This window comes from Calypte anna, chromosome 5A (genome assembly GCF_003957555.1).
Source record: "Calypte anna isolate BGI_N300 chromosome 5A, bCalAnn1_v1.p, whole genome shotgun sequence".
Lineage (NCBI taxonomy): Eukaryota > Metazoa > Chordata > Aves > Apodiformes > Trochilidae > Calypte > Calypte anna.
The window spans coordinates 17,928,357-17,952,836 of NC_044251.1; the positions used below are offsets into that span (position 1 = coordinate 17,928,357).

At 37.2% G+C, this 24,480-nt stretch overlaps 1 protein-coding gene across 3 annotated transcripts in view; it reads right to left on the reverse strand.

Annotated features, from left to right (window-relative positions):
* BAZ1A (bromodomain adjacent to zinc finger domain 1A) overlaps window positions 1-24,480 on the reverse strand; it is a 65,338-nt gene that overhangs the window by 1,194 nt on the left and 39,664 nt on the right. For all 3 annotated transcript variants that reach the window (XM_030451938.1, XM_030451937.1, XM_030451939.1), the window contains exons 13-26: window positions 23,284-23,379; window positions 22,931-23,155; window positions 22,123-22,288; window positions 21,752-21,865; window positions 20,435-20,559; window positions 18,694-19,302; window positions 15,282-15,445; window positions 14,944-15,098; window positions 12,427-12,575; window positions 4,674-4,921; window positions 4,339-4,565; window positions 2,642-3,126; window positions 2,060-2,205; window positions 371-458 (exon numbers count right to left, since the gene is read on the reverse strand). In XM_030451938.1, coding sequence (XP_030307798.1) covers window positions 371-458; window positions 2,060-2,205; window positions 2,642-3,126; window positions 4,339-4,565; window positions 4,674-4,921; window positions 12,427-12,575; window positions 14,944-15,098; window positions 15,282-15,445; window positions 18,694-19,302; window positions 20,435-20,559; window positions 21,752-21,865; window positions 22,123-22,288; window positions 22,931-23,155; window positions 23,284-23,379 — 2,997 coding nt within the window. The remainder of the gene's footprint in view (window positions 1-370; window positions 459-2,059; window positions 2,206-2,641; window positions 3,127-4,338; window positions 4,566-4,673; window positions 4,922-12,426; window positions 12,576-14,943; window positions 15,099-15,281; window positions 15,446-18,693; window positions 19,303-20,434; window positions 20,560-21,751; window positions 21,866-22,122; window positions 22,289-22,930; window positions 23,156-23,283; window positions 23,380-24,480) is intronic.

The window sequence follows — 24,480 nt, forward strand, 5'->3', positions numbered from 1 at the left end:
AGTGCCATGTAAACATTATTGATAATAGGAGAAATTAAAGAAATAAAATTCAAGCAGTAACAACAGTACCTTTTCTATTTCATCAGTGCTGCTCACTGTCATCAAAAGCTTGAGAAATAACCTGAGAAAGCTACTAATTTCTTATCTATCTGTACATCATGTATTTGGTAGCAAAAGAAATACATTCAAAAATTTTATTTAAAAATATTATTAAATGCTCTTAAAAAAAACCAACCCAAAACATAGAACACCCCAAAACTAACACAATTATCAGCATTCTAATCCTCTGACACACATCTATTGCAGGGCAGTAACTTATTTTAATGAGAGAGAGCAGAGTACATTACCTCTTTCAGTAAATAATACTTACATGCTAACTTATATTCACATTTATTCACTTTTTCACGAATTATATTTAAGGCAATAGGTTTCTTGATGATATCATAGTAGTCTGGTACCTTAAAAAAAATTAAAAAATTAATAGACAAACAAATGGAAGCTTAAAATTCTACCTATATAAAAAACCCTAAGTAACTAAGAAACAGAAAGCATTTTGGTTTTGTTTTTCAGTAGAGACCCAAGCAATCATCTCCATTTCCTGAGCTGAGTATTGGTTTTAAGGCACTGCACTTCTATTTTTAATATCAATAAAGCTGCAGACCACAACAAACGTTAGTCAGCAATTCAATTAATACATCTAATCCTAAATACCCTCTGAACAACTGTAAGAAAATTGCATAGCAGATAAGCATTACCAAGACTTTAAAACTTTTTCTTTTCTTGTAACAGATTACAATATTAAACACTCCTTAACCATGGGTAATGACCCTGTTTACTCCACTACCATTCACAGTCTTGCACGAGAAATTAAAGCCTGAGTTTCCATTTAGTTGTGCTGATGAAAAGGTTGTGAGCCTTTCTGTAGCTCAGACAGAAAGCTCAGGACAAATTAAGCAAGGGCAACAGATAAACAGTCACCCTGAACAGTGTTCTTGTGATGAAAGTGCAGGGAGGAGAAGGATTGCCCAGCCCTTAAGGGCACTCATCATTTGGATCACAGATTGTGAATTCCAGGTAAGCACCAAGCTTAGGATGCCTCTGGCTCACTCACGAAGCAGGACAAGAGGGCAAAAGGAAAAGGTAGCTGATCCAAATTTGACCTTTTTTAACAGGTAAGATACCCACATCCACCATCATTTCTGTTTTAAAATCAAGTTCTTAGTTATGACCTGTAACCTTACTACATCAAGAGCAACTTGCAAACAAACCTAGACAAATAAGTAGTAGAGAAACAGAATTAGATTGTTATATTTTTCATTCATTTCCCTTTAGGAATACCTTTAATGTAAGTACTAAAAAGAAAGGTGATTTCATTTTTCTGGTTTGTTGTGCATTGACCATTCAGGCTACTCTGTACATCGGCTTGAAGGCAGCAAAAAATTTAAACCTAAATTTCTGTCACGATGAAGAAAGTCTGTGTCACTCCAGTACAGGGTTTTTTTCCCCACCTATACAGATACTATCCCTTGGTGAGCGATTCAGGCAAACGGGAATGCACTGAATTCCAGTACTTTCTCTTAGGATCAAAATTAAGTTGAATTCTCCATCCGTCCTTATGAAGTTTCTTTGCATTCACCAGCTTCTTGCACTTTCTAGTGTAATCTTGTACTCTATCAGGAAAATAGTAGTACTTGTTTCCTTCAAAATTCCTTTAGTCCTCTGCACTTAAGTCTTTCACTCATTTGTACGTCATTGTTTTTATCCAGACACATTAATCCTTCCAGCTATCTGTGACAATTAATTCACCATTTCAACTCTTCATTTAACAGCTATCACTGTTAATTCTAATAGAGCGTTTAAAACACTAGGCTCTAGATCCTTTTCCTTATCAGAAAAGTTATTTCTGGCACCAAATATTTGGACGGAAATGTGAGAGTTCTTCTGAATCCACTGCGTATCTCTATCCCCCCCTTTGGGTGATGGTATAAAATCCCAAGTTTTACTGGCAGCAAACAGGACTCTCAGCCATTGTCATTTCCTCTGCAGTTCTGTCAGTTACCTGGATTTTGGAAACCAGTTTCATGAAAGGCCAGCTGTCATCATGTCGTACCAGTTCCACTACGAGTTGTTCAAAAGCTGAGAGTTCATGGACTCCTCCTTGACGTCCTGAACTTCTCCTGCTCAATGCGGTCTGAGGAGATGATTCTGAAAAACAAAAACACCCCATCAGACAGAAATATTCCTAATTTCAGTACCTTGCCTACACCTGTCTGCATCCTCCACTGTTTAATAAAACAAACCCATAAAAGCTATAAGTAAATAATTCGTATTTGCATGAGTTAAGGCATAAATATAACTTCTGCATTTTCTATCCACATATTAGCAATTTTTCCATATTGTGTGCCAATATGAATTTTCAAATATGGATACATCTCCTTGGCAAATATATACTTGTTCTTTGGATGACTGAATTTTTTTTTTAAGGTTCACTTCTGTCACAGCAAAAGAAGGAAACTGCCTTGGAAACTGGAAGTGGTAAAAAAGCCTTCAACCACCACTTCCAGTCTCTGTGATCTACCACACAAATATTTCAGTGAGAACAGAATGTGGATTTCGCTGTGGACAAACACATTTCTCTAACCTGTGGATTGTCGTTTCCTGCCTCTTCTCTTGGGTTCAGTAACAGGAAGAGAAAGCTTTGAAGCAGAAACTGGATACTTCCTAAGCCGTTCACTTGAGTCTGCAGTATCAACAATTCTAAACCCGAGAGAATTGGAAGGGCTGTTTTCCAGTGTATTATCAGCACTCTTTCTCCCTCTTCGTCGTCTTCGAGGACTGAGTAATTCCACAAATACATCTGCTTGCAATGAACTTTGGCTCTGACGAGTGGTCCGGCTAGTAAGTCTTAAAGAAGGCTTTGTCACTGATGCAGGGGCTGATTTTACCTTTCTTAACCCCCTTCTGGTAACTTTAGATGAAGATTCAGTTTGCTTAGGTGTGTTTTGCTGACTCCGAGATGCGTATCTTGCCTGACGCTGGCTGCTGTGACTTGAGAAAGGATTATTGAGTTTTGCTGCTCTCATTTTTAATGGAAACTTGACCTCGTGTCTTCCTGGCTTTGCTGGGCTACAAAAAATAACAATTATGTTTATTGTTTATTTACCCCAGAATTCCATTCCCCTATTTTCTCTCAGAGTTTTCTAATTCAGCATTAAAAAAAAACAACAAACAAACCCTTCAAGGCTGGACTGGTACAACAGCTGGCTTTTGAGCTGATGCAGTCATACAATTACCATTATCTTAAATATTGCTCCGAAGTATCTTAATTATATATCATGTCGAGCATATACTTTAAAGAAATGATCAGAATTCTGATCACCCTTGCAGCTTATGTAATAAGAATGCTTTAACTGGAGCAGCAGGTATCAATTCCTTTAAATTATTTTAACAGCAACTGTAATACTAGGATTTTTTAACAATATGATCAGCTACATAAATGAATTGCAATTCTAAAACCCTAAGTATAAAAGTTATGCACTTCGGGGTTTATAATTAATACTCAAGACTCTCCTTCCATTACAAGAGAGAAGGAAGGTTCCAGACACATTTACTTTTCAAGGAGATGCAAGTTCTCTCCAGCTGTTGAATCCCAACAGTCAGAGTTGCAAATAAGCTTCACGTGAATTCAAAGACTGCACCAAAAGGAAGAAAAATACTCCAAAATCAGTAAAGTTTCCTTCAGCATGTACACTCCTGGCATGTGCCTCAAATCCATTACTTTACTGAAATGATCACAGTGGATTATTCAGTTAGAGGTTTTGGTGGGTTGGTTTCGGTAGGGGGTTTCTTGGTGTGGCTTTTAGATTTTGTTTTGTTTCTTTTCCAAAACAGCTACTGCAGAAATGCTCAAGTCCTCCCAGTATTACATAGCCTCCAACAAATGACCTTGTCTTCCTCTAACATTCCAATATTTACTGCATGCATCTAGTAAAAAATTGACAAAAACAACACCAGGTTTCCTCCAGAAAATATTTACTGTTTGAAACTCTGTCCACTTTAATTTCAAACAGAAAATGTACAAGAACTGCAACTCTGATGGCCACCTCTCACCCACATATCCAAGGCTGAAATTTTTATCCTGAAATTGAGTCTAAGTCCAGTGAACCTCACTTTTGTTAATATTCACAAAGCACCAAATTCATAAAAAGCTGTGATTTAAAAAAAAAACACAACATTTTTCAGACTGGGTTTTTGAACATATGTGCTCATGTGAACAACTCTACCTAATAATCAAGATGACACTTCAGTAGGAAACTGCTTTAACATATGCCTATTTACCATATATCTTCTTCCTCTTGAGATTCATCCTCCTCATCCTGCTCTTCATCATAACGCTCATCCTCACTTTGTCCCATCTCATCATAGTTTGCCTCCTCTTCCCCCTCTCTCAGTCGTTCAGCAGTCTCTTCATCACTTTCCACAGAAGGTCTCTGCCGGGAGGAGAGGCGTCGAGAGCGCTGCTTGGGTCGGCACTCTGGACAAAACCAGTCTCCTTCAGGAATGACCTAGGGACAGAATTAAAAAAGGAAAGAAAGCATTGGAAATAGGCAATGAAGTTGTAAGATCTACTCAAGCTTTGCAGGAAAAGGAAGCAGTCACTTCTCCTCAGATACCTTCAGCTTGGGCCTGATGCAGTAGGTGTGGTAGCCTCGGTCACAGCCATCACATAGCACCATGCTCTCAGCATCCCCTTTCTTTCGACACACTTTACAGCGAGCATTGAGGATGGACTTGGACCAGATGACACTTCGATCCAACGTGGACAGATGAAGGAACACTTGGGACAAGCTGGTAGATGAAAGAAGGGACTCTCTCCAGCGATCCAAAACTGTCTTATAGGACCGTCCACCATCACTGGCATCTTCCATTAAAGAAAGGAATTTTACAAAAAAAGGAAAGAAAAACAAAAACAAATCCAAAATTAAGCAGCTTCTTTTTAAAAATCATCCAGGTTATCCTAGACTATGAGGTAAGGCTTTGACTTTAAAACAGATATCAGTAGTAAACATAGATAGTATTTTGTCACATCTCTTTGTCATATCTCTTCAAAACTCAAGTATTCTCTCCTTGGAATCCAAGATGCAGAAGCCCAAAGATTCTACACTTCCATACCAATTCAACTTAGAGCTTGCACATACACAGGACAATGAATAAGACAAAAAAATCTCAGTTGTCAACTTGGAAACCTAGCAATTTGATTCAATTCATAAAGTATACAAGAAAATTACTTAAGATTAAAAAACAAAGCAAAACACATACTCCCAGTTTACTTTCCCTTGTATGTACATTTTGAAGATTCAAAATATTTACATTTAAAGTACCTAGCATTCAACAGAGACTTCAGTGGCAAAAGGGGCTCTCCCCAACTGCATTTGCCCCAGTACATTCCAGCAGACAATCCGTCAGCCCTCTCCTCACACCTCAGCACCTTCATTCCTGCCCTGTGCTGCCTTCACAGGAACCTGCACATCTGTATGCTTAACCAGGCTGGGTGACTGGAATGGTAGAAATATAACTGTTTTCCTGATATTTTATAAGCAGCATAGTACATGTGCATCTGTGATATACACCCAGTGGCAAAGCAGGGTAAGACCTGGAATCCTAATTAAGTAGAAGTAAATGAGGGGGGGAGCAAGGTTGAGGAATTATATAGTATTTTCAAGCAGGTTTTGTTTGCAATCCAGGCCAAAGCAGCCACAAAAATCCCCCTGCAGACTAGCAAGAGGGTGGTGCCAAACATGAATGAGCAGCTGGAAATTACAGAAGCAAATGGAATTATATGCAAAATGAAACTACAGAAGTTTGAGGAGCTAGAGAAACGAGAAGGTATAAATGACACCCTGCACTGCTGCTGCTGAGCAGAAAGGGAATTTCTTGATGCCTGTTGAAAGCTATTTCTTGCATTTTAAAGCAAGAAGGTTTAAGGAGAGAGAAAATATAGCAGGTTTTTGACTATAGCAATGTCCACAGATTTATCGTCTAAAAAGGCTAGTTCAGTTATTACTGTGTGATCTCTAGCTGATTAATGATGCACTCCAGAATAAAACACTGCCCTGCCAGCTGCAGTAGTCACAGTGGGCACAGGCAAGGCCTATGATCCACCTGCCTGCCAAATTATTTCTCCCAAGGAGCAGGAAGAGAAAATAACTAATAACAAATAAAATAAAAGAACAAAAATGAGACAAATTGCTCTCTTGGCAACACCATTCTGCCTTCTCATCAACTGGCTGCCAGGATTTGCCTAATCTTGCATACATTTGCATTAGCTGCAAGCAGCACAAGGGAAGAGATGGGAGAAGGCAGAAGGTAAACAAACAGACAACAGTTTCATCAGTGAAATAAGAGCCACTCCTGAACTACAAATACAAATTTTTAAATATTTCCTACTACGTGATCCTTTGGTTTCTTGTCTCAACTTCAGTCATACTAACAATAGTGGACAAGCCCCATTTCACAGTACTGCAGTGTATCTCCCAATGTATTTTTTAAAATTCAGTAAGATGAAAACTAAACCCACTTGTCAGAACACTAGACCTTAACACGAGACCCACTTCAGTTCTCGGTTCTGCAGGAGATTTCTACTATATCTCTAGCAAAGACACTTGCTCTTACGCATATATATAGCATTTCCTTGATGACAATAGCAGCTTGGGCATTATTACTTTTTTTTAGCACTTATTTCTAGCTTGATTAACCAACATAGTGCACCACACAACACAACAAATATGTGCACTGCCAAATACAGAGACAGAAATTACTGCCCATGCCCTGCTCCAGCACGTCCTGCTGCTGAATGCAACACGCCAAGCAACACCCGCTGCTTCAGATCCCAATTTGTAAAATAAGAATAAGACTTTTTTCTTCCATCCATCATCTTTCTCATTTATATTGTTAACTTAGTGGGAGAAACGGCCTCTTCCTTTGTGTCTAAACAGCTCTACACTGCACAGTGGGATACCCCTCTGTCAGATAAGCTCTTCAAGCCTTGCTGCAATGCAAATGAAGTTGTTTGACAGATCTGTGCACTCATCTGTCAATAGCTAATTGAGTTCAGGAAAGGGTTTTCCATTTTAGTATTTCTAGAAAGGATATAGTTGCACAACGCTGTGAAATTAGAAAAAAAAAACCAAACCAAATAAAAAACCACAAAAAACCCCAACAAACCAACAATGGAGGCATATAAAAGGAAGGGGGGAGGGTGGGGTGTGGAGAAAGGATTATGTGATCATGCAGATTTCTGTCCCAAAGTGATAAAATGAAAATCCAGCTCTTTATGTCTGGATGTAGAAAATAAAAATAATTTTAAAACTAAAAAAATTAAAAAAAAAAAAAAAAAATTAAAAAAAAAAAAAAATTAATTCCAATCTTAGAGCTCTATTAGTTTTACTACCTGTGTTTAAACTTTTGCCTTCAATACTGCAATTATTTCAGTATAAGGAACTGACTACAAAATTACTAAAGTAAAAAAAAACTTGCTAAAATATTCAATACTTTCTAATTCTTAGCAATATAAGTAACATTTAAAATTTACCATCTCTCTGACTAGTCTTGTCTTCCTCTCTCTTCCTCTTTTTATCCCCCCTGTGGTTCCTTCTATTCTCTTCTGCATTACCTAACATTAAATTCATAAAGTTATTTCAAATACCTTTTTCATTTGCGGCAGATTGTTTTGTAATTAATTCTTACAATCCATACCTTTATAGTCCAAAAATTTAACTAGAACAGTAGTTCCCAACATGTGCACCTGGAAAAAGGTAGCAGGGAAGGATAAGAGAATCGTGTGCATGGAGGAATTGCATGTCAGGATTTACTTTGACTCCTGCTACAAACAGAAGACAAACTGAAAGCTCTAAGACTCTCCCTTACCTTTCTGTCCATCTCCAGTAACACTGGCTACAGGAGCAGCTTATTGACCAGAGATTTCTCTCTCAGCCAACAACTTCACAGGTCTAGGTAATCATGAACCTCCCAGCATGTCAAAAATAGAGCTGGTTTATGTGCACAGTCCTCAAGGAGCCCTCAAGCTCTCCTGTCCATGTGAAACAACATCCTTTTGATAATTTTGTGTAGCAGTTCTTGAATATTAAAATAATGAAATTATTCTCCCAGGAATTAAGAGCCATAGTAAAGGTCATCTGCTTTAAATGCAAGGCACTGTCTTTGAATGCTTTCTCTGAAGAGTGAACAATAATTCTTCATTATAAAAAAGCCCACTTCCACCTTTGGTGCCTTCGCTCATGAAACTCTGCTGGTAAGTAATGAAAGCACAAGAACAAAGCATCCACATATACTAATCCTATCCCAGTTCACTGCTGGGAGATATCTTCTGCTGTTATGAAGACAAAAACTATAAAGAGAAAAGACAACTTTGGGAGCAAAGGAAACAAAAAATGAAAATCTAGAAAGAAAGAAAAGGAATAACAACAAGCAAAAAGGAGTGAAAAAACTGATTTTTGTCCTACAAGGAGTGCATGGCACAAGCTAAAAAGGAGGTAGATGCTTCCCAGTATCAGTCACAAAGGTGCTCTCATTAATTAGAATGCAACCTTTTGCATGGAAATCTGAAGGATGCTTTATGACTGAAATCCTACACTAGTACAGAAAGCAGAGTTTTTGTATGGCTGCCTCAATAAACTCCAGAGCAACCAAATTACTCCATTATTTTACACCTCAATTTTCATGTCTATGTAATAGGAATGATGAGACCTAATTTTCCACTGTGAAGTATTTTGAAATGCAAGGAAAAGCAATCTATAACAAAAAGGAAGCAAAATGCACAATAGAAGTGGACTATATTTGTTCTTCCCCAAACATAGTTTTATCTGAGCAATAGCACTTCAGAATTTCCAAACAGCCATTAAGAAGAAGAAGAAAAAAAAAGATTTTTTACATCTTAACTCAAAATTCTTGCAGGAAAAACATGTTCTGCAAGCTGCACTCCCCTTTTTCTGATTCTCCCCAAACATTACCTTGAGCCAGACTAAAGGAAGAAAAAACTAATTTTTATATCTAGTGTGTAATGAAAGGGTTTCTAGAATGCAGTTCATAATTAAGAAATGCCTACAATTATTCAAGTCATGTTACATTTAATCACCAGACAACAGAAGATTAGCATCCATCTAGCAGCTCTGCAAGGCAGAGGGTGCTGTTTCTGGGGTTTCCAGATCTCCTTTTGTATTGCTATCTTCCATGTCAGTCTTGTCTTGTTTTTCCACTTTAATATTTGGTATGCACCTCAACTCTGAACTTATCAGAATCACCAGTGGGGCTCTTGGCAGCCTGATAGAGCCTCAGAACAAAAACGGAGCAGAGAGGAGCAGCTGGCCCTTTTATTGCTGTGCTGGGTCCCTTTGTCTGCTCTGCACCCTGGAGGCCACCAGGACAAACTTGCCAGTTATGTCACTGTGCTGTCTTTAGTACTAGGAGCTGTAAATAGAGTGAAAACTAAAAACTGTTAAGTATGGCTCCATTTCCTAATAGGAACAGAGCACAGTGAAGGAGGAACAGAGGGAGAAGAAAATCTGCAGTGAAGACAACCACTGAAGTAGTGACAAAGACAAAACATGTTCAGCTTGCTTTAAAGCAGAAATGCAGGGGTACTCTTATTACCAAAAGCGTTCCCCTGTACTGCTAGCAAAACACAACTACTAGCACTCGTTTGACTTCCAATGTTTTTACTTCAGTAATAATTACACCAGCCTAAAAAGCTGGGCTTGTCAGGTTTAACATTAGGAATGCAGGCATTTTCTTTAAGGGATGTTGGTTCCATTAAAAAAGCCTCTAAACACAATGATCTATATAAGAACAGGCAAACAAAACCAAAACGTCCACAAACCAAAACCTGGTTGTTACAAACTATTGTTGTACTTTCTAGGAGTGTCAATGAAAGAGGGCACCACACTTCTGAGCACAAGGCACTCCCTCCGAGCAAGCGGTGCTTAGTGACACTACGAGCACTCCTTGAAACTCTAAATAGAAAGCTTTTTTTTTCTTTTCTGTTATACATACATGAGCTGCAAACTAAGAAACAGAACTTGCTGTGCTAGCATGCAAAGACATTGTTTCTACCTGGGCAGTTTAAGCTGAATGTAAGATTATGCATGTAAAACATGTCTGAAACAGTGAAGAGTTATATCCAGAAAGGGCTCCATCCAGAATTTCTTCGCCTCTGAAGAGCTTAGTTTGCCAGATGCCTCTCAAAAGCACAGGTTTCCTTGATGCTTTGCAGTTGCAGCTCTGATCATGTCCAGAAATTCCCTATGTCTGAGCACCTTTCATATAACTGACTGCCCAGAAATCAGAAATTATCAGCAAATAGGCATGCGTTTTAAGCTTTCTTTACTACTGACACTCAAAGCTGCAGCTCCTCCAAGTACTCTCAAGTGACAAAACTAGAATCTTGTCTTCATTCAGACTTGTGTCCAGCTAAAAGTGGCCCATTACACAACCAAAAACATGAGACACTTGGCACAACGCAAAGCAAGGAAAAGAGGGAACCTGACACTGTTACTTAATGGTAAGGGCAGTAAGCCAGAGCAGAGGAGACCTGGGATCTTTGCTGCTCCCTCAGCTATGCAGTTTATTCTATAAATTACTGTAATCTTACAGCAGTACCATTCTTCGAGCAAAAGAGATGCACAGGCACAGCATGGTAAACAAACAGAGGAGATTTAAGACATGCAAATAATTTAAGATTGTACTCTCTCTATATGTTCTTTGTCCCACAGTATAAAGCATCTAAAGGAAAACAGGATTCTCATGTTAAAAACAAACAAGAAGCTTCATCACCATCAAAAGGTCAGGAAAAAACATGAACTATTAGACTACAGCAAGGTTGGGACCAAAAAAATAAATGGTTCAGGAGGATTATTAAAACATGTTCTCTCCAATACTTCAGGGGCACTTTGCTTTTGTCCTTTCCCTCTAACTCAGGTTGCCCCATCTTTTTAACAGCTGCTGTTTAAACCACTTCTTTGCTCTCCCCTTTAATTTCAAATAATTTGCTGCATTTCCTTCTTCTAGAGGTCATTACACTGATAATGAAAGCTTTTGGAAGGGAATCCTTGCCTGCATGTCAGTTCCTGGCACAAATCAATCTCAAACCCATATTCAGTGGCAACTGATATCCAGACTCCACGCAGGAGCAGCCAAGATGCAGAAAGTTTTAGGTCAACTGTGCCATAGGGCACTAATGTTTAAGTGTTAACAACAAAACCTGCATTTTCACCTTCAACTATGGCACCAAAATATGCCAGAACCTGAGGATTTTGAGCGTAGTCATTATCAGAAGAGTATCCATTTAATAGGATGTGTAGCAGTTCATGCTCAGGAGGACCCCTGGTATGTGCTGCACTGCTAAGCCCTGCTGCATGCTCTAGGGTGAGAGGTGAAGCATTCCAGCCAAGCACTGACCACAGCTCCTCCCTGGTGCAGCATCCAGAAGGGAAGGCTGGCCAAGTCTGCTGCCTTGGGAAGGATAAGCCACCTTAACACACTTCTCCAAGACAAAAATCAGAGTTTTGAATCACAAAAGCACCCTAAGAAATCCAGACTTAAGTGATGACTGAGTAAGAGTGCCTTTTATGCACCTTGAATCCCCAAGAGGAATTAAAGAAAGGAATATGTGACAAAGTCAAGTTATAATCATGCTTTGGTTTAAAAGTCTTCTTGCAACCTTTTGTTTCCAAGTTTTACAGCATAAGCACAAAACCTGAGGCTCTGTATGTCTATAGTGTAAATCTTTAGTATATTTTTCTGTAAATGTTTTGTTATTGCTGAACCATGTGATCCAGATAAGCAAGACCTACACAGCTTTCACAAAAAACAGCAAAAAAAGGGGAATACACTTTTACAATCTGAAACCACACAAGATAAACTCATTATATAGTTTCATGATGCTGAATTAGAGTATTCACTCAGAAAGCTCACACATTGCTGCCTAAGGGTACAATTTGTCTACCAATGCATCAGTGTAATCGTAGGGCCACAAGCATTTAAACGATCCAAGGTTAAACAGGAATGTATTTAAGAGTCAAATATGTGCTTATTTAGTACATATAATTCAGAATATGTAGAATAGTAAGAAAAAATTAACATTTCCTCATGATCTTCTATGGCCTTGTAAACTGACAAACTTATTTAATTTCACAGTGTACATAGCAATAGGCTAGTTATTTGTTCTTTTTCCCAACACATCCCTCAAAAGCATCCAGTCTTAAAAAATGAAGCAAATGGGTTTGGGTGTGTGGTGGGTTTTTTTTGTGTGTGGTTTTGGTTTTTTTTTTGTGGGGGGGAAGGTGACAGAGTTTTTTTGTTACAAAATCTTACACAAAATTAGGAACAAATATTTCCATTCTGATAGCTTACCAAGAGGTGCTTTGAGAAACCTGCGCTCAATTCCTTGCTCTATCTGGAGCAGTGCAGATGCCAAGTAGTGGACTACGTTATTCACTGGCTGAGGAGTACTGGTACTTGTTGATGCAGCACTTGGAGCTTCAGTTTTTAACCCAACGAGTCTAGAATGGCAAAGTTTGAAATTACCTCTTTTGTTTAACATACTTGGAATTTAACACCACAGATATTCATACAAGACTATATCCACATTAGATTTTTATTTTCACTTTATTTGCATGCATGGACTAGGGATGTGAACAGATACTGCAGAAGTGTCATCAGTTATCCCAGTTCTATAGTTTACTTTGTGAGCCTAATTAATCTAGATAAATCATCTCAGGTAACAAAGTTATCTAGATCCCAAGAAATGTGGATGATGTTTCCACACAATTAAGATTTCCAAGAAGATTTGGTGCAACATCTATCAACATATGAAAGATTTCTATGAAAAGTACAATCCAAACAATATTCCACTGAAAACACTTTCAGTGGTGAAGTGTTGCCTTTACAGTACTTCTATCTGTAGAAGTTCGACTACACATATCCTCACAATATACAAAATTTTTGAAAAGAAAATAAATTAAATAAAATCAAAAAGTATTTTTAGAATGTTAAACAAAGGATTGTTCATTATTAAATTCTCATCCTTGAAGAATTTTTCTAAAATACTAATCTTTTATGTAAAAAAAAAAAAAAAAGAAAGAAAGGTAGGTTTCAAATGAAATAGCCTTCTTGGACCAAATACTTCAGTAATGATTTCAAAGTGCAGTTAATCCTCCTGAACTACAATCTAAGTACAGATTAGGAGAGAAACTCGCACTAATGAAAATAAAATTCAATTTCTACTTGGGGTGTATAAAAAAAAATAAATAATTAAGACTGTCTGGATTCTGCTTTATTGTGGTGAATGAGCAATGCTTTTGGTTGCCCCTGTTCTTTTTTCACACTTAAAAGCTGTTCATTATATTTTGCAATCCCACACATTTCAAGAGGCTGAAAGCAAACAAAAAAACCCTGCATAGTTATTTACATTTCACTAGTCAAACTCCAAGGTCTTAATGAGATGTCACTTGCTCTGAGGTAGATAAAAAGCCCAGCATCAAAAGCAATATGTCACATGATTTCAGAATCCCATGCTCTCTGTTTTAATATGCAAGACTTTATATTAGAGTAGAATTAATTCAGAAACTTTTAGGGAGTCAATATCAAACGAAAAAGAAAAAAAAAAGGGGGGGTAGCAACAAGTTTTCTACACTTGAAATGAGAGCTGGCAATGGAAGCAAGTGCCTAAGGTAATTGGAGACAGAAAAATTTGAGCTTTTTCATTAAAACAGTGGAATGTTTCTATTTTGTGATTTTCAGGAAACAAATGTCTGTAAATTGCATCCCTAATATAAAGAAGGTTGACCCTATCTTTTTATAGGCAACCAGAGAACTCTGATCCGAAGCAGTCTTCCATGAAAATACTAATCCAACACACTGAAGTAAAAAGGAAAAAAAGCCTTGAACAACTTTATTATTTCTACTCCTACATTTACAACAGCATTCAAGAATCACCCAGAAATAAAGCTTTCATAAATTAAAAGTCTAATTGCAGAAAAACTCACAGAACACATGAGAAAATAGTATGTTAGTACATTAAAGACCTCCAATTATTTTTTCTTGCAATACATCAACATTCACATCTGTTTGAGATATACAGTTTTATATGTAATAAGTAAAATAAAGTAGATATTTCTGAAAAGTATGTAACTTCAGAGAATTAAGTATTTTTTAAATAATCATCATTTCTATAGTTTGATTCACAACACTGCTATGGTACAGTGTCCCACACCTGCTCAAAAGATTCTTTAAAAAAAAAAAATCAACAAAGTAGTTTTATAGTTGCCACACTGTATGATTTGAGGTTTCTCCTCTTCTACTATGTCATAGTTTGCTCTACAGAATAACCATCATCATGTAGCTCTGCTTTGCTGCAATGCTAAAGGTTAATCCAGACCACGGCCTGTTGCACTGGCAGTTCTTACTGTGACTCATGAAGAACACTGCCCAGTTCAACCAGCAATTTGTTACTATTACCATTTTCCCTTTTAAACACTCCTACTCTTTCCACAAAATGGGTTTGGTTTTTTTCTGTTTGTTTTTTTCTTCTAGAAAACAAACAGAAGTTACCACATTAATTTTTCTCTGCATCTTAAATGATTTTAAATCAAATTAACATATTTCTTATTTTATAACTACAATGATCACTTTGAGCAATGTAATATCCAAATAGCAGAAGTTGTAAAAATTGACCTGCAGGTGTCCCAGTCTGTCTTGCAACAGAACAGTGTCATTTAGAAAATATAAACCAAACTCACTCAAAAAAATCACAGATTGTAACTCAAATCTTAAAAAACACCATTCTAAGAATCTGAAGGTCAAAAACCCCCAAACAACACTGCCACAGAACTCCAAGAAAACAGACATCTTTTAAACAACAGCTCTTACCTGTCTTTCACAATAAACTTTTCTTGCTCATCAGCTTCCATTTCTTCAGATTCTTCATTCACAGTTTTAATTATACCATTTTCTTTGTTTTCATCATTCAGAAACTCATACCTCCCATGTTCTAAGGCTGCTCTCCAAGACTGTCTGTCTGCAACCTGAAGGAACACACAAACTGTAGTTTCTAAAGAATCAAAGGCCACGAACTTTTAGTGCCAATTACTGTCTACTCTTAATTTAATTATGCTTCTAGTAAAATCCGTAACATGCAAGAGTTCTCATTTACACTACAGACCTGACGGCACCACCATGCTCCTAAGTATTCTACACTTCACAAATACCTTAATAGCCCCTAATGTTCCTTGGTAGATCCTGTCTTCAATGTCCAAAAGAAAGTCTCTAAGTCTGAGTTCAAGCTGCTTCTCTGCAGATATGTGAGATCCATCATGAGCATTCTGCATCCTTCCCCGTCCTGAAGGGGCTCTGATGTCACTTTGAGGTTTGTCTGCAAGAATACCAAGTAATTTCATGTTAGTGGACTTCTTTTCCTTGAAGTAGGCGCTGACTAAGGAAAAAAAGGTTAATACAAGGCAGAACAAAGTAAACACAGAGGTTCAAATCTCCCTTCCTGTGGCAACAGTTGCCAACACCAACATCTCCATGCCAACCAAGGCATCTGAACCAACCAGGTGGAGTACACTTTTAAGGGAAGATCTGTGGATTCGCATTCACCTATCCCAACACACAGGATGAGAAATTCCCATCAATTTAAAAGGCATTCTTCTGTTTTTAAAATGCTTGCTTAACTGGTAGATAATCAACAGCTCTCTGCTATAGTGCAAGGAGGAAAAACAAACAAAAAACCCAAGGAAGTCACATTCCTAGTATTTTTCATATTTGATGGCCTTTAATTTACAGGGGAACTCTTCACTCTTCTTTCCTGCATGAATCTTTATCATGGCAACATTTAAAACAAGCATGTGAATTTGATAATGGCAAAAACTAACAACAAAATATTATTGCTTTCAAAAAACCCGAACTTTAAAACAAAACAAACAAATAAGATAGCACAGACACAGAGTAGACTGACTGGGTCCTGTAATTATATGAGGAGAAAGAAGAGGAACAAGATAGAGAGATAATTTATGAAAAATAAAGGAAGAGCTGATGATGGGTTGTCAAGTAAAAACCTCTAAGTAAGAGAACTGCAAAATTCATGCAAAAGCTCAAAAAAGCCACAGGAAAAACCTGACAGGATGCCCAGATCCTCAATTAGTGCTTAAAAATCTGCATAGGTGGCAAACATTTCACAGGATTTACCTTAAATCCCATGAGTGCAGTGTTGAAGAAATATATGCAAGAACCTAGAGGTATTTAATAAAAAATTACCATAAAGCTGTTGTTAAGGAAGTACTGAACGAATTTCTAAGACGTTCTCCATTTTAGAAACAATTCCCTGTAACTGAAAGCAACTATGCAAATATCTTCATAATCTATACAAGTCTACTCTGATGTCTGCACGTGGAAAACATCCTTTTTGGTTTAAAAAAAATATTTTTTTTTCTCAAGCATAACTGAAGCAGGAGCCAGTGGCTTGCAATTAATTGATGAGAAAAAGTTAACAGTTACTGGAATAAAATAAAGTAATAGCACCTATATATTTTATTTCTATCCTCTCTTGACTGGGAACTAGAAAACAGAGAAGGGCATTCTACAGCACAAGAGAATCATGGAGTAGCTGACCTAAAACATTTAAATTAAGGCAATAGGGCAGCAGCTGGAGTCCACTGCAATAAAACTCCCTCCCAAATGAGCTGCATGTGGCCATGTATCACTGCTTATCAAACAGAGGAGGCCATATGGTAATGGACCATGGCATATGAATTTTCTTTATCTCTATTAAAGTCAAGTTCAAAGCTGTCTTTTGTTTTTCTGATCAGTGCTATTCTACAATTCTAATATTGAAAAAGAGCGAAAATCTACTTGCTTGAGGGCAGAAAGCAACACACAAAATACAGATGAAGGTGCAGCAACTAGGAAAGTAAGAAACAATACACACAAGCACAAGTATATCAGAAAATGACAGACATTTTCTCTCAAAAAATCACAAACATAGCCATAAGGCCTCCCAGTAAAGCTCAATTACTATGCAGAAACTCTGTTCTGTGCTAGTTTCCACCAAAAGAAATGGTAGATCAGTTACAGATGTAGTATTATTTGATGCATTTACAGTATGTCCTGGCATACACACTCCAGTAAAGCAGAACTCAGCTCTGCTGTGAATAATTCTCCCTTGCCTCAATACAGATACACCAAAATTTCCCCAGTAATTTGGCATAATCCGAAACAAAATGCAACTTCTTAAACATTACCCTAGGGAGGTTTTGGTAACAACCTCTACTCCCCGACACACCACAAACAAACCAAGTGCAAGCTTATGTACTCAGAATTTTATCAGTGATTGGAGCTAATACTCTGCCAATAAATACCAAAATACTTGGCTAGGAGAACAGAGTAAAAGCCCTAATCCTAGGTCTAGGATGGTTTAAAGTACACTTCTATGTTTGAAACCCATAAAAACAATACTGCTCGTCAAGTATTTCCTCCTCCTGTAACAAGCCTCTGTCAAAAGAAGAAAAGGGAAAATAAACAGAAAATTGTAATATATGAGAATACACTGCACTGATGTTAATCCACGTAACAATGAGAGCTACTCTGATTCCTCCTTCCCAAAGGTTTAAGTATTATCCTGCAACATGCTATCATTCTGGAGTTCACAATAGGGCAGGAAATGCTTTTGAGTAACTCCATGTGTTCTAATGATTTGAAAGAATACATCCTACTCAACAAACCAAGTGATAGTAATTGCTTTTCTTTGTGATGTTTCTGTCTCCAGTACCATATCTTCTGTCTCAGGTTGGAAAGGACCTCTGAGATCATCAAGTCCAACCCTTAATCCTTAATCCACTACCACTGTGGTTACCAGACCATGGCACTGAGTACCACATGCAGTCTCTTCCTAAAAACCTCCAGGGACAGAGAATCCACCACCTCCCTGGACAGCCCATTCCAATGCCTGATCACCATCTCTGTGAAGAATTTTTTCCTAATATCCAACCTAAACCTCCCCTGGCAGAGCTTAAGTCCCTGCCCACTTGTCTTACTGGTAGCTACTTGGGAGAAGAGGCCAACCCCCTCCTGGCTCCAACCTCCTTTCAGGGAGTTGCAGAGAGTGATGAGGTCCCCCCTGAGCCTCCTCTTCTCCAGATTGAACACCCCCAGCTCCCTCAGCCCTTCCTCACAGGACTTGCACTGGATCCCTTCACCAGTCTCCTTTCACCATACTGGAAATGAGGACACCAGATGATCAAGAGTGTAATTTACCTTAAGTAGATATTAATCTTTATTCCCCAGCCAACGTTTTTCCAAAGCTGAAATTACTTCCTAAATATATTTGTTTAAAAGCCAATCCCATTTTACTAAGCAGTGAGATAACAGGAAAATGACTGTTTTTTTAGCATAAAACACCACCTCCACCCCCACAAAGATCCATCAGAAAGGAAAAAAACAAAAAAAGGAAAAAAGAACAAGAAGGGGAAAAAAACAAACCTGCTTTCCGTAAGATTGAACAATGCTTAAGAATAATTCTTGTTTCTTCAGAACTACAATTTAATGAGAACTGGAGATTTCTAAAATATTACATTGAAATTACAGCCATGGAAGCAAAATTAAGGTCAGGAACCTTTCATTTACCTGGAATATGGAATTTTTCCACAGGAAAACTGCTTAGTTGTTCATATATTCTATTTTTCTCTTGTAAAAGAGTTTCTTTTAAGGCACTCTCCCTATGTCCTCGGGAATTGAGAGCCTCTAGGAGTTGGTCCAGTTGTTCCCGAGAATTGTAAAAGCACCACCGGTTTGGTTTGTATACTGGCCTTGGCACCTCTACAACAACACTGGCGTGTGAATCTTGGTCAACATTGGAGGTAGATTCAGAGGATTTCAAAGACTCTCCAGTTTTATTGAATACCTGAGGTTCATTTGTGCAAGACTGTAGGCTATTCTGAAAGGAAGAGGTTCGAGGCAACAACATGTCTTCTGTGAGACCAGAATAGTCCTCTTCTATAAACAATCCAGGAACAGAGGGGAAAATCCAGTAGCGCCGGTACAGACGGTCACGACCTAATGGGGTGATATTTGTGCAGGCTGTTGCGTTCTGAATCTTTTCTAACAGTTCCTTCTCTTTCTTTTGTTGCTCCTGTTTTAAAGCTTCTTCATCTTCAGCAGTAAGAGGTTCACTCTTTTCACAAGTCGTCTCTTCTTGTCTTGTAAATTCTTTATATCCATTTTGCCCTCTCCTTCCTAAAAGTTAAAGGAAGAAGAATCACAGCATTATGTTTATAAATTCTTTCCTTAACAAAAACTCATGTAAAGTGTAGCTTTTGGTTCTGTTTCTTTCTGATTATCTAAACCTACACTGTCAAGGACCATCAGCTCAGTCAAGAAACAATACCAGTTTATTAAAGAACAATTCAAGTTATTAGAATTTGATTCCCCTTTTCCTCAATGAAGAGCAAGCCATCTTTTCTGTACTTCCACTTTGCAGAAACAAGACCAACTCTCATATACTTACACCATCATTTTTAACACTATAAAAAAGAAACAAAATTTTAAGAATTTTAAGGTATGTTCTAAAAGTATCTTATAATGATAACTAACTATTTCATTACTGAATACAAACTATGTTTGGACATGAGTTTATCATACTCAAAAATTGTAACTTTAACCCCCTCAAAGACCTCAAGCAAAACCAAAATCTCGACACAAGACTCTGTCTAGTAAATTCAGTTATGTTACTTTACCCATTTAAAAAAAATATATGTATTCTACTATTTTTTCTCCTTAAGTCGTATCAGCTGAAAATACTCCAGGTCACATCTCAGTTTACTAAAGAATCAGGTCCTGATAAAAAATACATCTTGCAATTAACACATGCCATGGTGAAATATGCTGTCAGCACTCAGTCTCTACTGGTTTCCAGCCTTACTTTCCATTTCCCCAACTGTAGGAATGAAGCAACATTAGTTTGCTCTCCAGACACAATGTTTCAAACATGGGCATTTGAGGAACTTGAATTTCTGTTTAAGACCTCACTGTTTTGCCATCATAAAGCTCTTGTGAAGATGCAAATCTGTATTATTGAACAACTCAGAACCTTTCTCCCAGGCACTCTTATAGTAACAGTGTGAGTTTGCAATCTTAAGTACACAATGACCCAGGACTGCTAGAACTACATTAGGCCAGCTCAATGCAAAATAGCTCACTATGATCATGCTTGATTCTGGTTTGTGTTTTTTTTTTTCTTTAAAAAAAAATCTACCAAAGATTGATCATTATGAAAAATTACTATAAAACACAAGAATTTCCTGGGTGCACACATGCATGTGTGTATGCACAAATATACACAAATGAAAAAAGACATTACAGCCATTACCTCTTCCTCGTTTCTTGTTTGGTCCCAGCTCTTCTTCATCCTCTGTCACTGCGTCCATGTCTTGCTCTTTACGTTCAATTTCTTTGCTCTCTGTACTTGTATCAAGTTCTTCACGTTCCTCCTCCCTGGCATGATAAAATAAACAGAAAGTGACTGACTAGCCTTGTATTAAAAGATGACTGGGATTTAAAAAAAACCAAACCAACAAACACATTAATATGGCATCTTCTACACAAACACTGTTTTCCTCTCAGAAGTATTTAAAAGCTAAAGTAAATGACCCTATAACGCTTTTTTAAAAATAAACTTTAATTAATAGAATATATATCCTGAAGAAACCAAATGAACTGTAAATGAAAAGTTCCATAATACAGACTAAAACCTGTCCTTTGGTATTCAGTTCTTCATTCAAAGAGCATTATTATAATCAGATAATTTTTGGAGACATCTCAGTGTAGTTCTACTGACCCAAATTCTTTTATGCATTACTAAAAAAAAATGTGTCTTTATCAAAATTTATACTGTTTTATAAAACGCTTATTTTACACATTTTTTCCCTCTAACAAATATCATTTTAAAAAGTACAGAGCTACATGCAAGCCATTAGCAGGTGTCATTTATTTTACTGTTTTTATTATAGTTTCAGAAACATTGCATAAATCTGTCTTTGGGCTATGCTCACCTTTTACAAGCAGACTTATTTAACTAACTCCCTTCCTCAAGCAGGTAAAGATAATAGTGTTGTATCTACACTTTGCTTTTTTTCTTAACTCATACAGCTGCATGTGCATGAGTCGTACCACCTGAAACCATACAGTGTTATTAATAGAACAAAAAACCTTGGTTTTATGGAAATCACCTGGGATAGCACCCCATTTTAAAAAATGATATTAAATTTGATAAATAAGATGCCATGTGAAGTCAGAATTATCTAGCTTAAATCAGACCACATCCTCAAATTAGAAAACAAACTAGATTGGTCTATTATAAAGATACTCCAATAGATACAAAATCAACACAAGACAAAAACTAATGAAAAAAAAATTAGATTTTGCAAGTTTCGTTTTTTAGTAGTTAATACCACTGAGCTTTCACTAGAATTATGAGTATAATAGAAGCTGACTTAAAAAACAAAATCACTTTCAATTCTAGAACACTAGGAAGAAAAATTCTGATCAGTATTATGACCTACTATATACTTAGATTAAAATATACCTTTCTATGTGATCAAGTCAATGAAAATTACATAGGTAAGGTTTGGTCACATAGCTGAAAAGTGCTATATTATATACATCACAGTAATACTTCATATCTTACCCAACAGATACTTCTACAGCAGGATGTCTTTGCTCCTCTTCCTTCAGCTTTTCTTGCTTCCCTTTCATTTTTAACTCTTGTTCTTTTAACCTTTCTTCTTTCCTCTTACGTATCCTAACAGGAAAAGAATAGGAAAAGCCAGTTGTTGTTATCTGGCCATGTCTTTTTTCTTTCACAGTACAGCATCATCTAAAAATAACAGCAAGTTGGGAGAACACACTGCTTAGCACAATAAAGTTTCACTCTTGTCTAGAGTCTCAAAAAATGGTATAAAACACAAACTCCACTATTGTTTCTCATATCCCTTTTGCAATCGAGGAATTAATTTAATCTGCAGTAACACAATTTAGCTTTCCACACCCTAGTTTTACCTTGCTGCTGCTGCCTCTCGTTCTTTCCGATGCTGTTCTGCTTTTAGTTCTCTGAACTCCTGTTTTGCCTGTCGTAACACATCGACCGAGTCCTCAATGAAATCCCGAGTGGAGACAAGAGTCAGAAGTTTCCCACAGAGGGCGTGAAGGATCTTCATCTTTTCTCCTGGTAAAATCCAGACCAGTTTTTCTGTTTCATTATACTACTGATAAATATGCCCTACTCTTGCAGATTTTAGAATAAAGATTGGTTCTCACTTAAGAAACATTTGTAGTGTTAAACAAACATTTGTAGTGCACCAGCTGCAATTGCAAAGAAGCATTTCATGACATACGTGCTTTGCTCACAGATGTGAAACTTCATTTTTATTTTATTAACTTGCAACATGCAAACAACTCAAATGCAGTATTATCTTCAAAACTGAACTACAAGATAGTAATTTCTCCTGCAATTTCAAAATATCAAAGAAAACATGCAAACTACAACAGCAATAAAAAGTAGGGGCTGATTCAAACACTGATGTACTTCTTCTAGGGAGACTCCCCCTTCTGGAAGTAAAACTAATGGTTTTTTAATAGGATTTTAAAAAGCTACTCAGAAGACTCCTTAGCTCTAAAATCTCTGATATGGTGGGACTTGCTTGTGGGCACTGAAGCATAGGGGGTGGGTGTTAGTCTAGGTGACCTCCAAGGTCTAGATTATTCTATCACAAAGTAAATTTTGACCAGTATTGTTCTGAAGCCGTTACAAGACTGGTAAACTTGATGAGCAATCTAATAATCTCTAACATTTACTGCCTTTAATTACCTGGCAACAAATCATATACTGAGGTACTTGAAAGTTTCTTCAAGAGACCAGGGTTACTTAATCTCAGCTCCATGCAAGCATCATCAGTAGCATCAAACCCTCCTCTCTTCTGGTATCGATATTTTGCATTGGCTGATGTCACATCAGCGCCTGACGCTAGAATGTGAAGCCTGAGAATCTCAGAAAGAGTGCAGCTATCAAGATCCAAGTTTTTCAAGTTGCAGCCTACAGTTGAGAAGAATGAACAGTTATTTTATATAAACACTTAAATGCACATAAATATAAAAATTGTGCTTTAAAATATAGACAAAAAGTAGAAGAGTAACAAAACAAGAAGTGAAACCCACACATACCCTGATGTAACTGGGGCCATGCAGCTGCCAAAGTTGCAACTGCAGACAGTGCAGATTTTGTGGGGTCTGTATCTTCATCCAAAGCCTCTGTTAAATCTTTAAGGAAATAAACACTTTATTCTAGTGCAAATTAAGACTTGTACTGTGGAGGGGAGGAAAGCAAGCCATTTTTAAAAAAAGTTGCAGACAAAGCAAAAAAAAGGGCCGATATTTACAAAAGCATCACGGTACTCAAAACTCATTTCAACATCCAAATTAAAATTCAGGTATCTTTAAATGCAACTTAAAATCCAACTAAAAGCTAACAACATGCACCACATGCTATAGGCTGTTCTCCCTAAATATAAGCTATTAAGGAAATCCCAATGCACAGAACATGCACAATGGCATCATAAAAGGCAGCAAAAACAAATCCATAAACACACTTCAAAGCAAAAAGAAATAATAATGCAAGAACACCTGTACTGCATTCCCTCAAATGAACTATTTTGTCGTATCAACATTTTTTTAAAGAAAGACCATCCAAACCAATCAGACATTTTGATACTATTTATCAGCACCCACTTTATACTTCTGACCTGTAATTTACATATAGCCTTATGGTTCTGCACAAATACAATTACTAAGGCATTAGAAAAAAAACCATATTTCAACAAACAAGCATCTGCACTTAATAAGGAGCATCGCACATTAGCAAACTGACCAGCAAAGCAGGGCACTGAAAGGGAGGAACAGCAAAATTCCTATTTCTTAGACAAAAGTTTCCTTAACACGTACGGGTATTTCTCCAGAGGGTTGACAATTTTTTCAGCCTTGTATGCTGTTTAAATGGTTTCGCTCCAGTCCAAATCATTAAGCAGTTACAAAGTCAAAAAGCCAATAAAGAGCCACAAATCTGAACTAGGCTACATAAAAAGCAAATCAGTAACAGTCTTGTATGATGACTGAGGTTTGAAAACTACCATCCAGACATTGCAAAATTGACCTCTACACCTCCTCTGTTGCTGTATCTGTTTAATAGTGTTTGAGAAAATATTGGACACACCAAAACTCCACACCCACACTGTTTTCTGTTGCAAAAACACCGCCTGTAAAGAATTTAGGAAGCAAACTCACTGATTACTAATAGCTCAGTCAGAATACAAAGCTGAGAACATGTAATCCTTTTATGGGAAAGATGTCTAAACAAGAGTGACA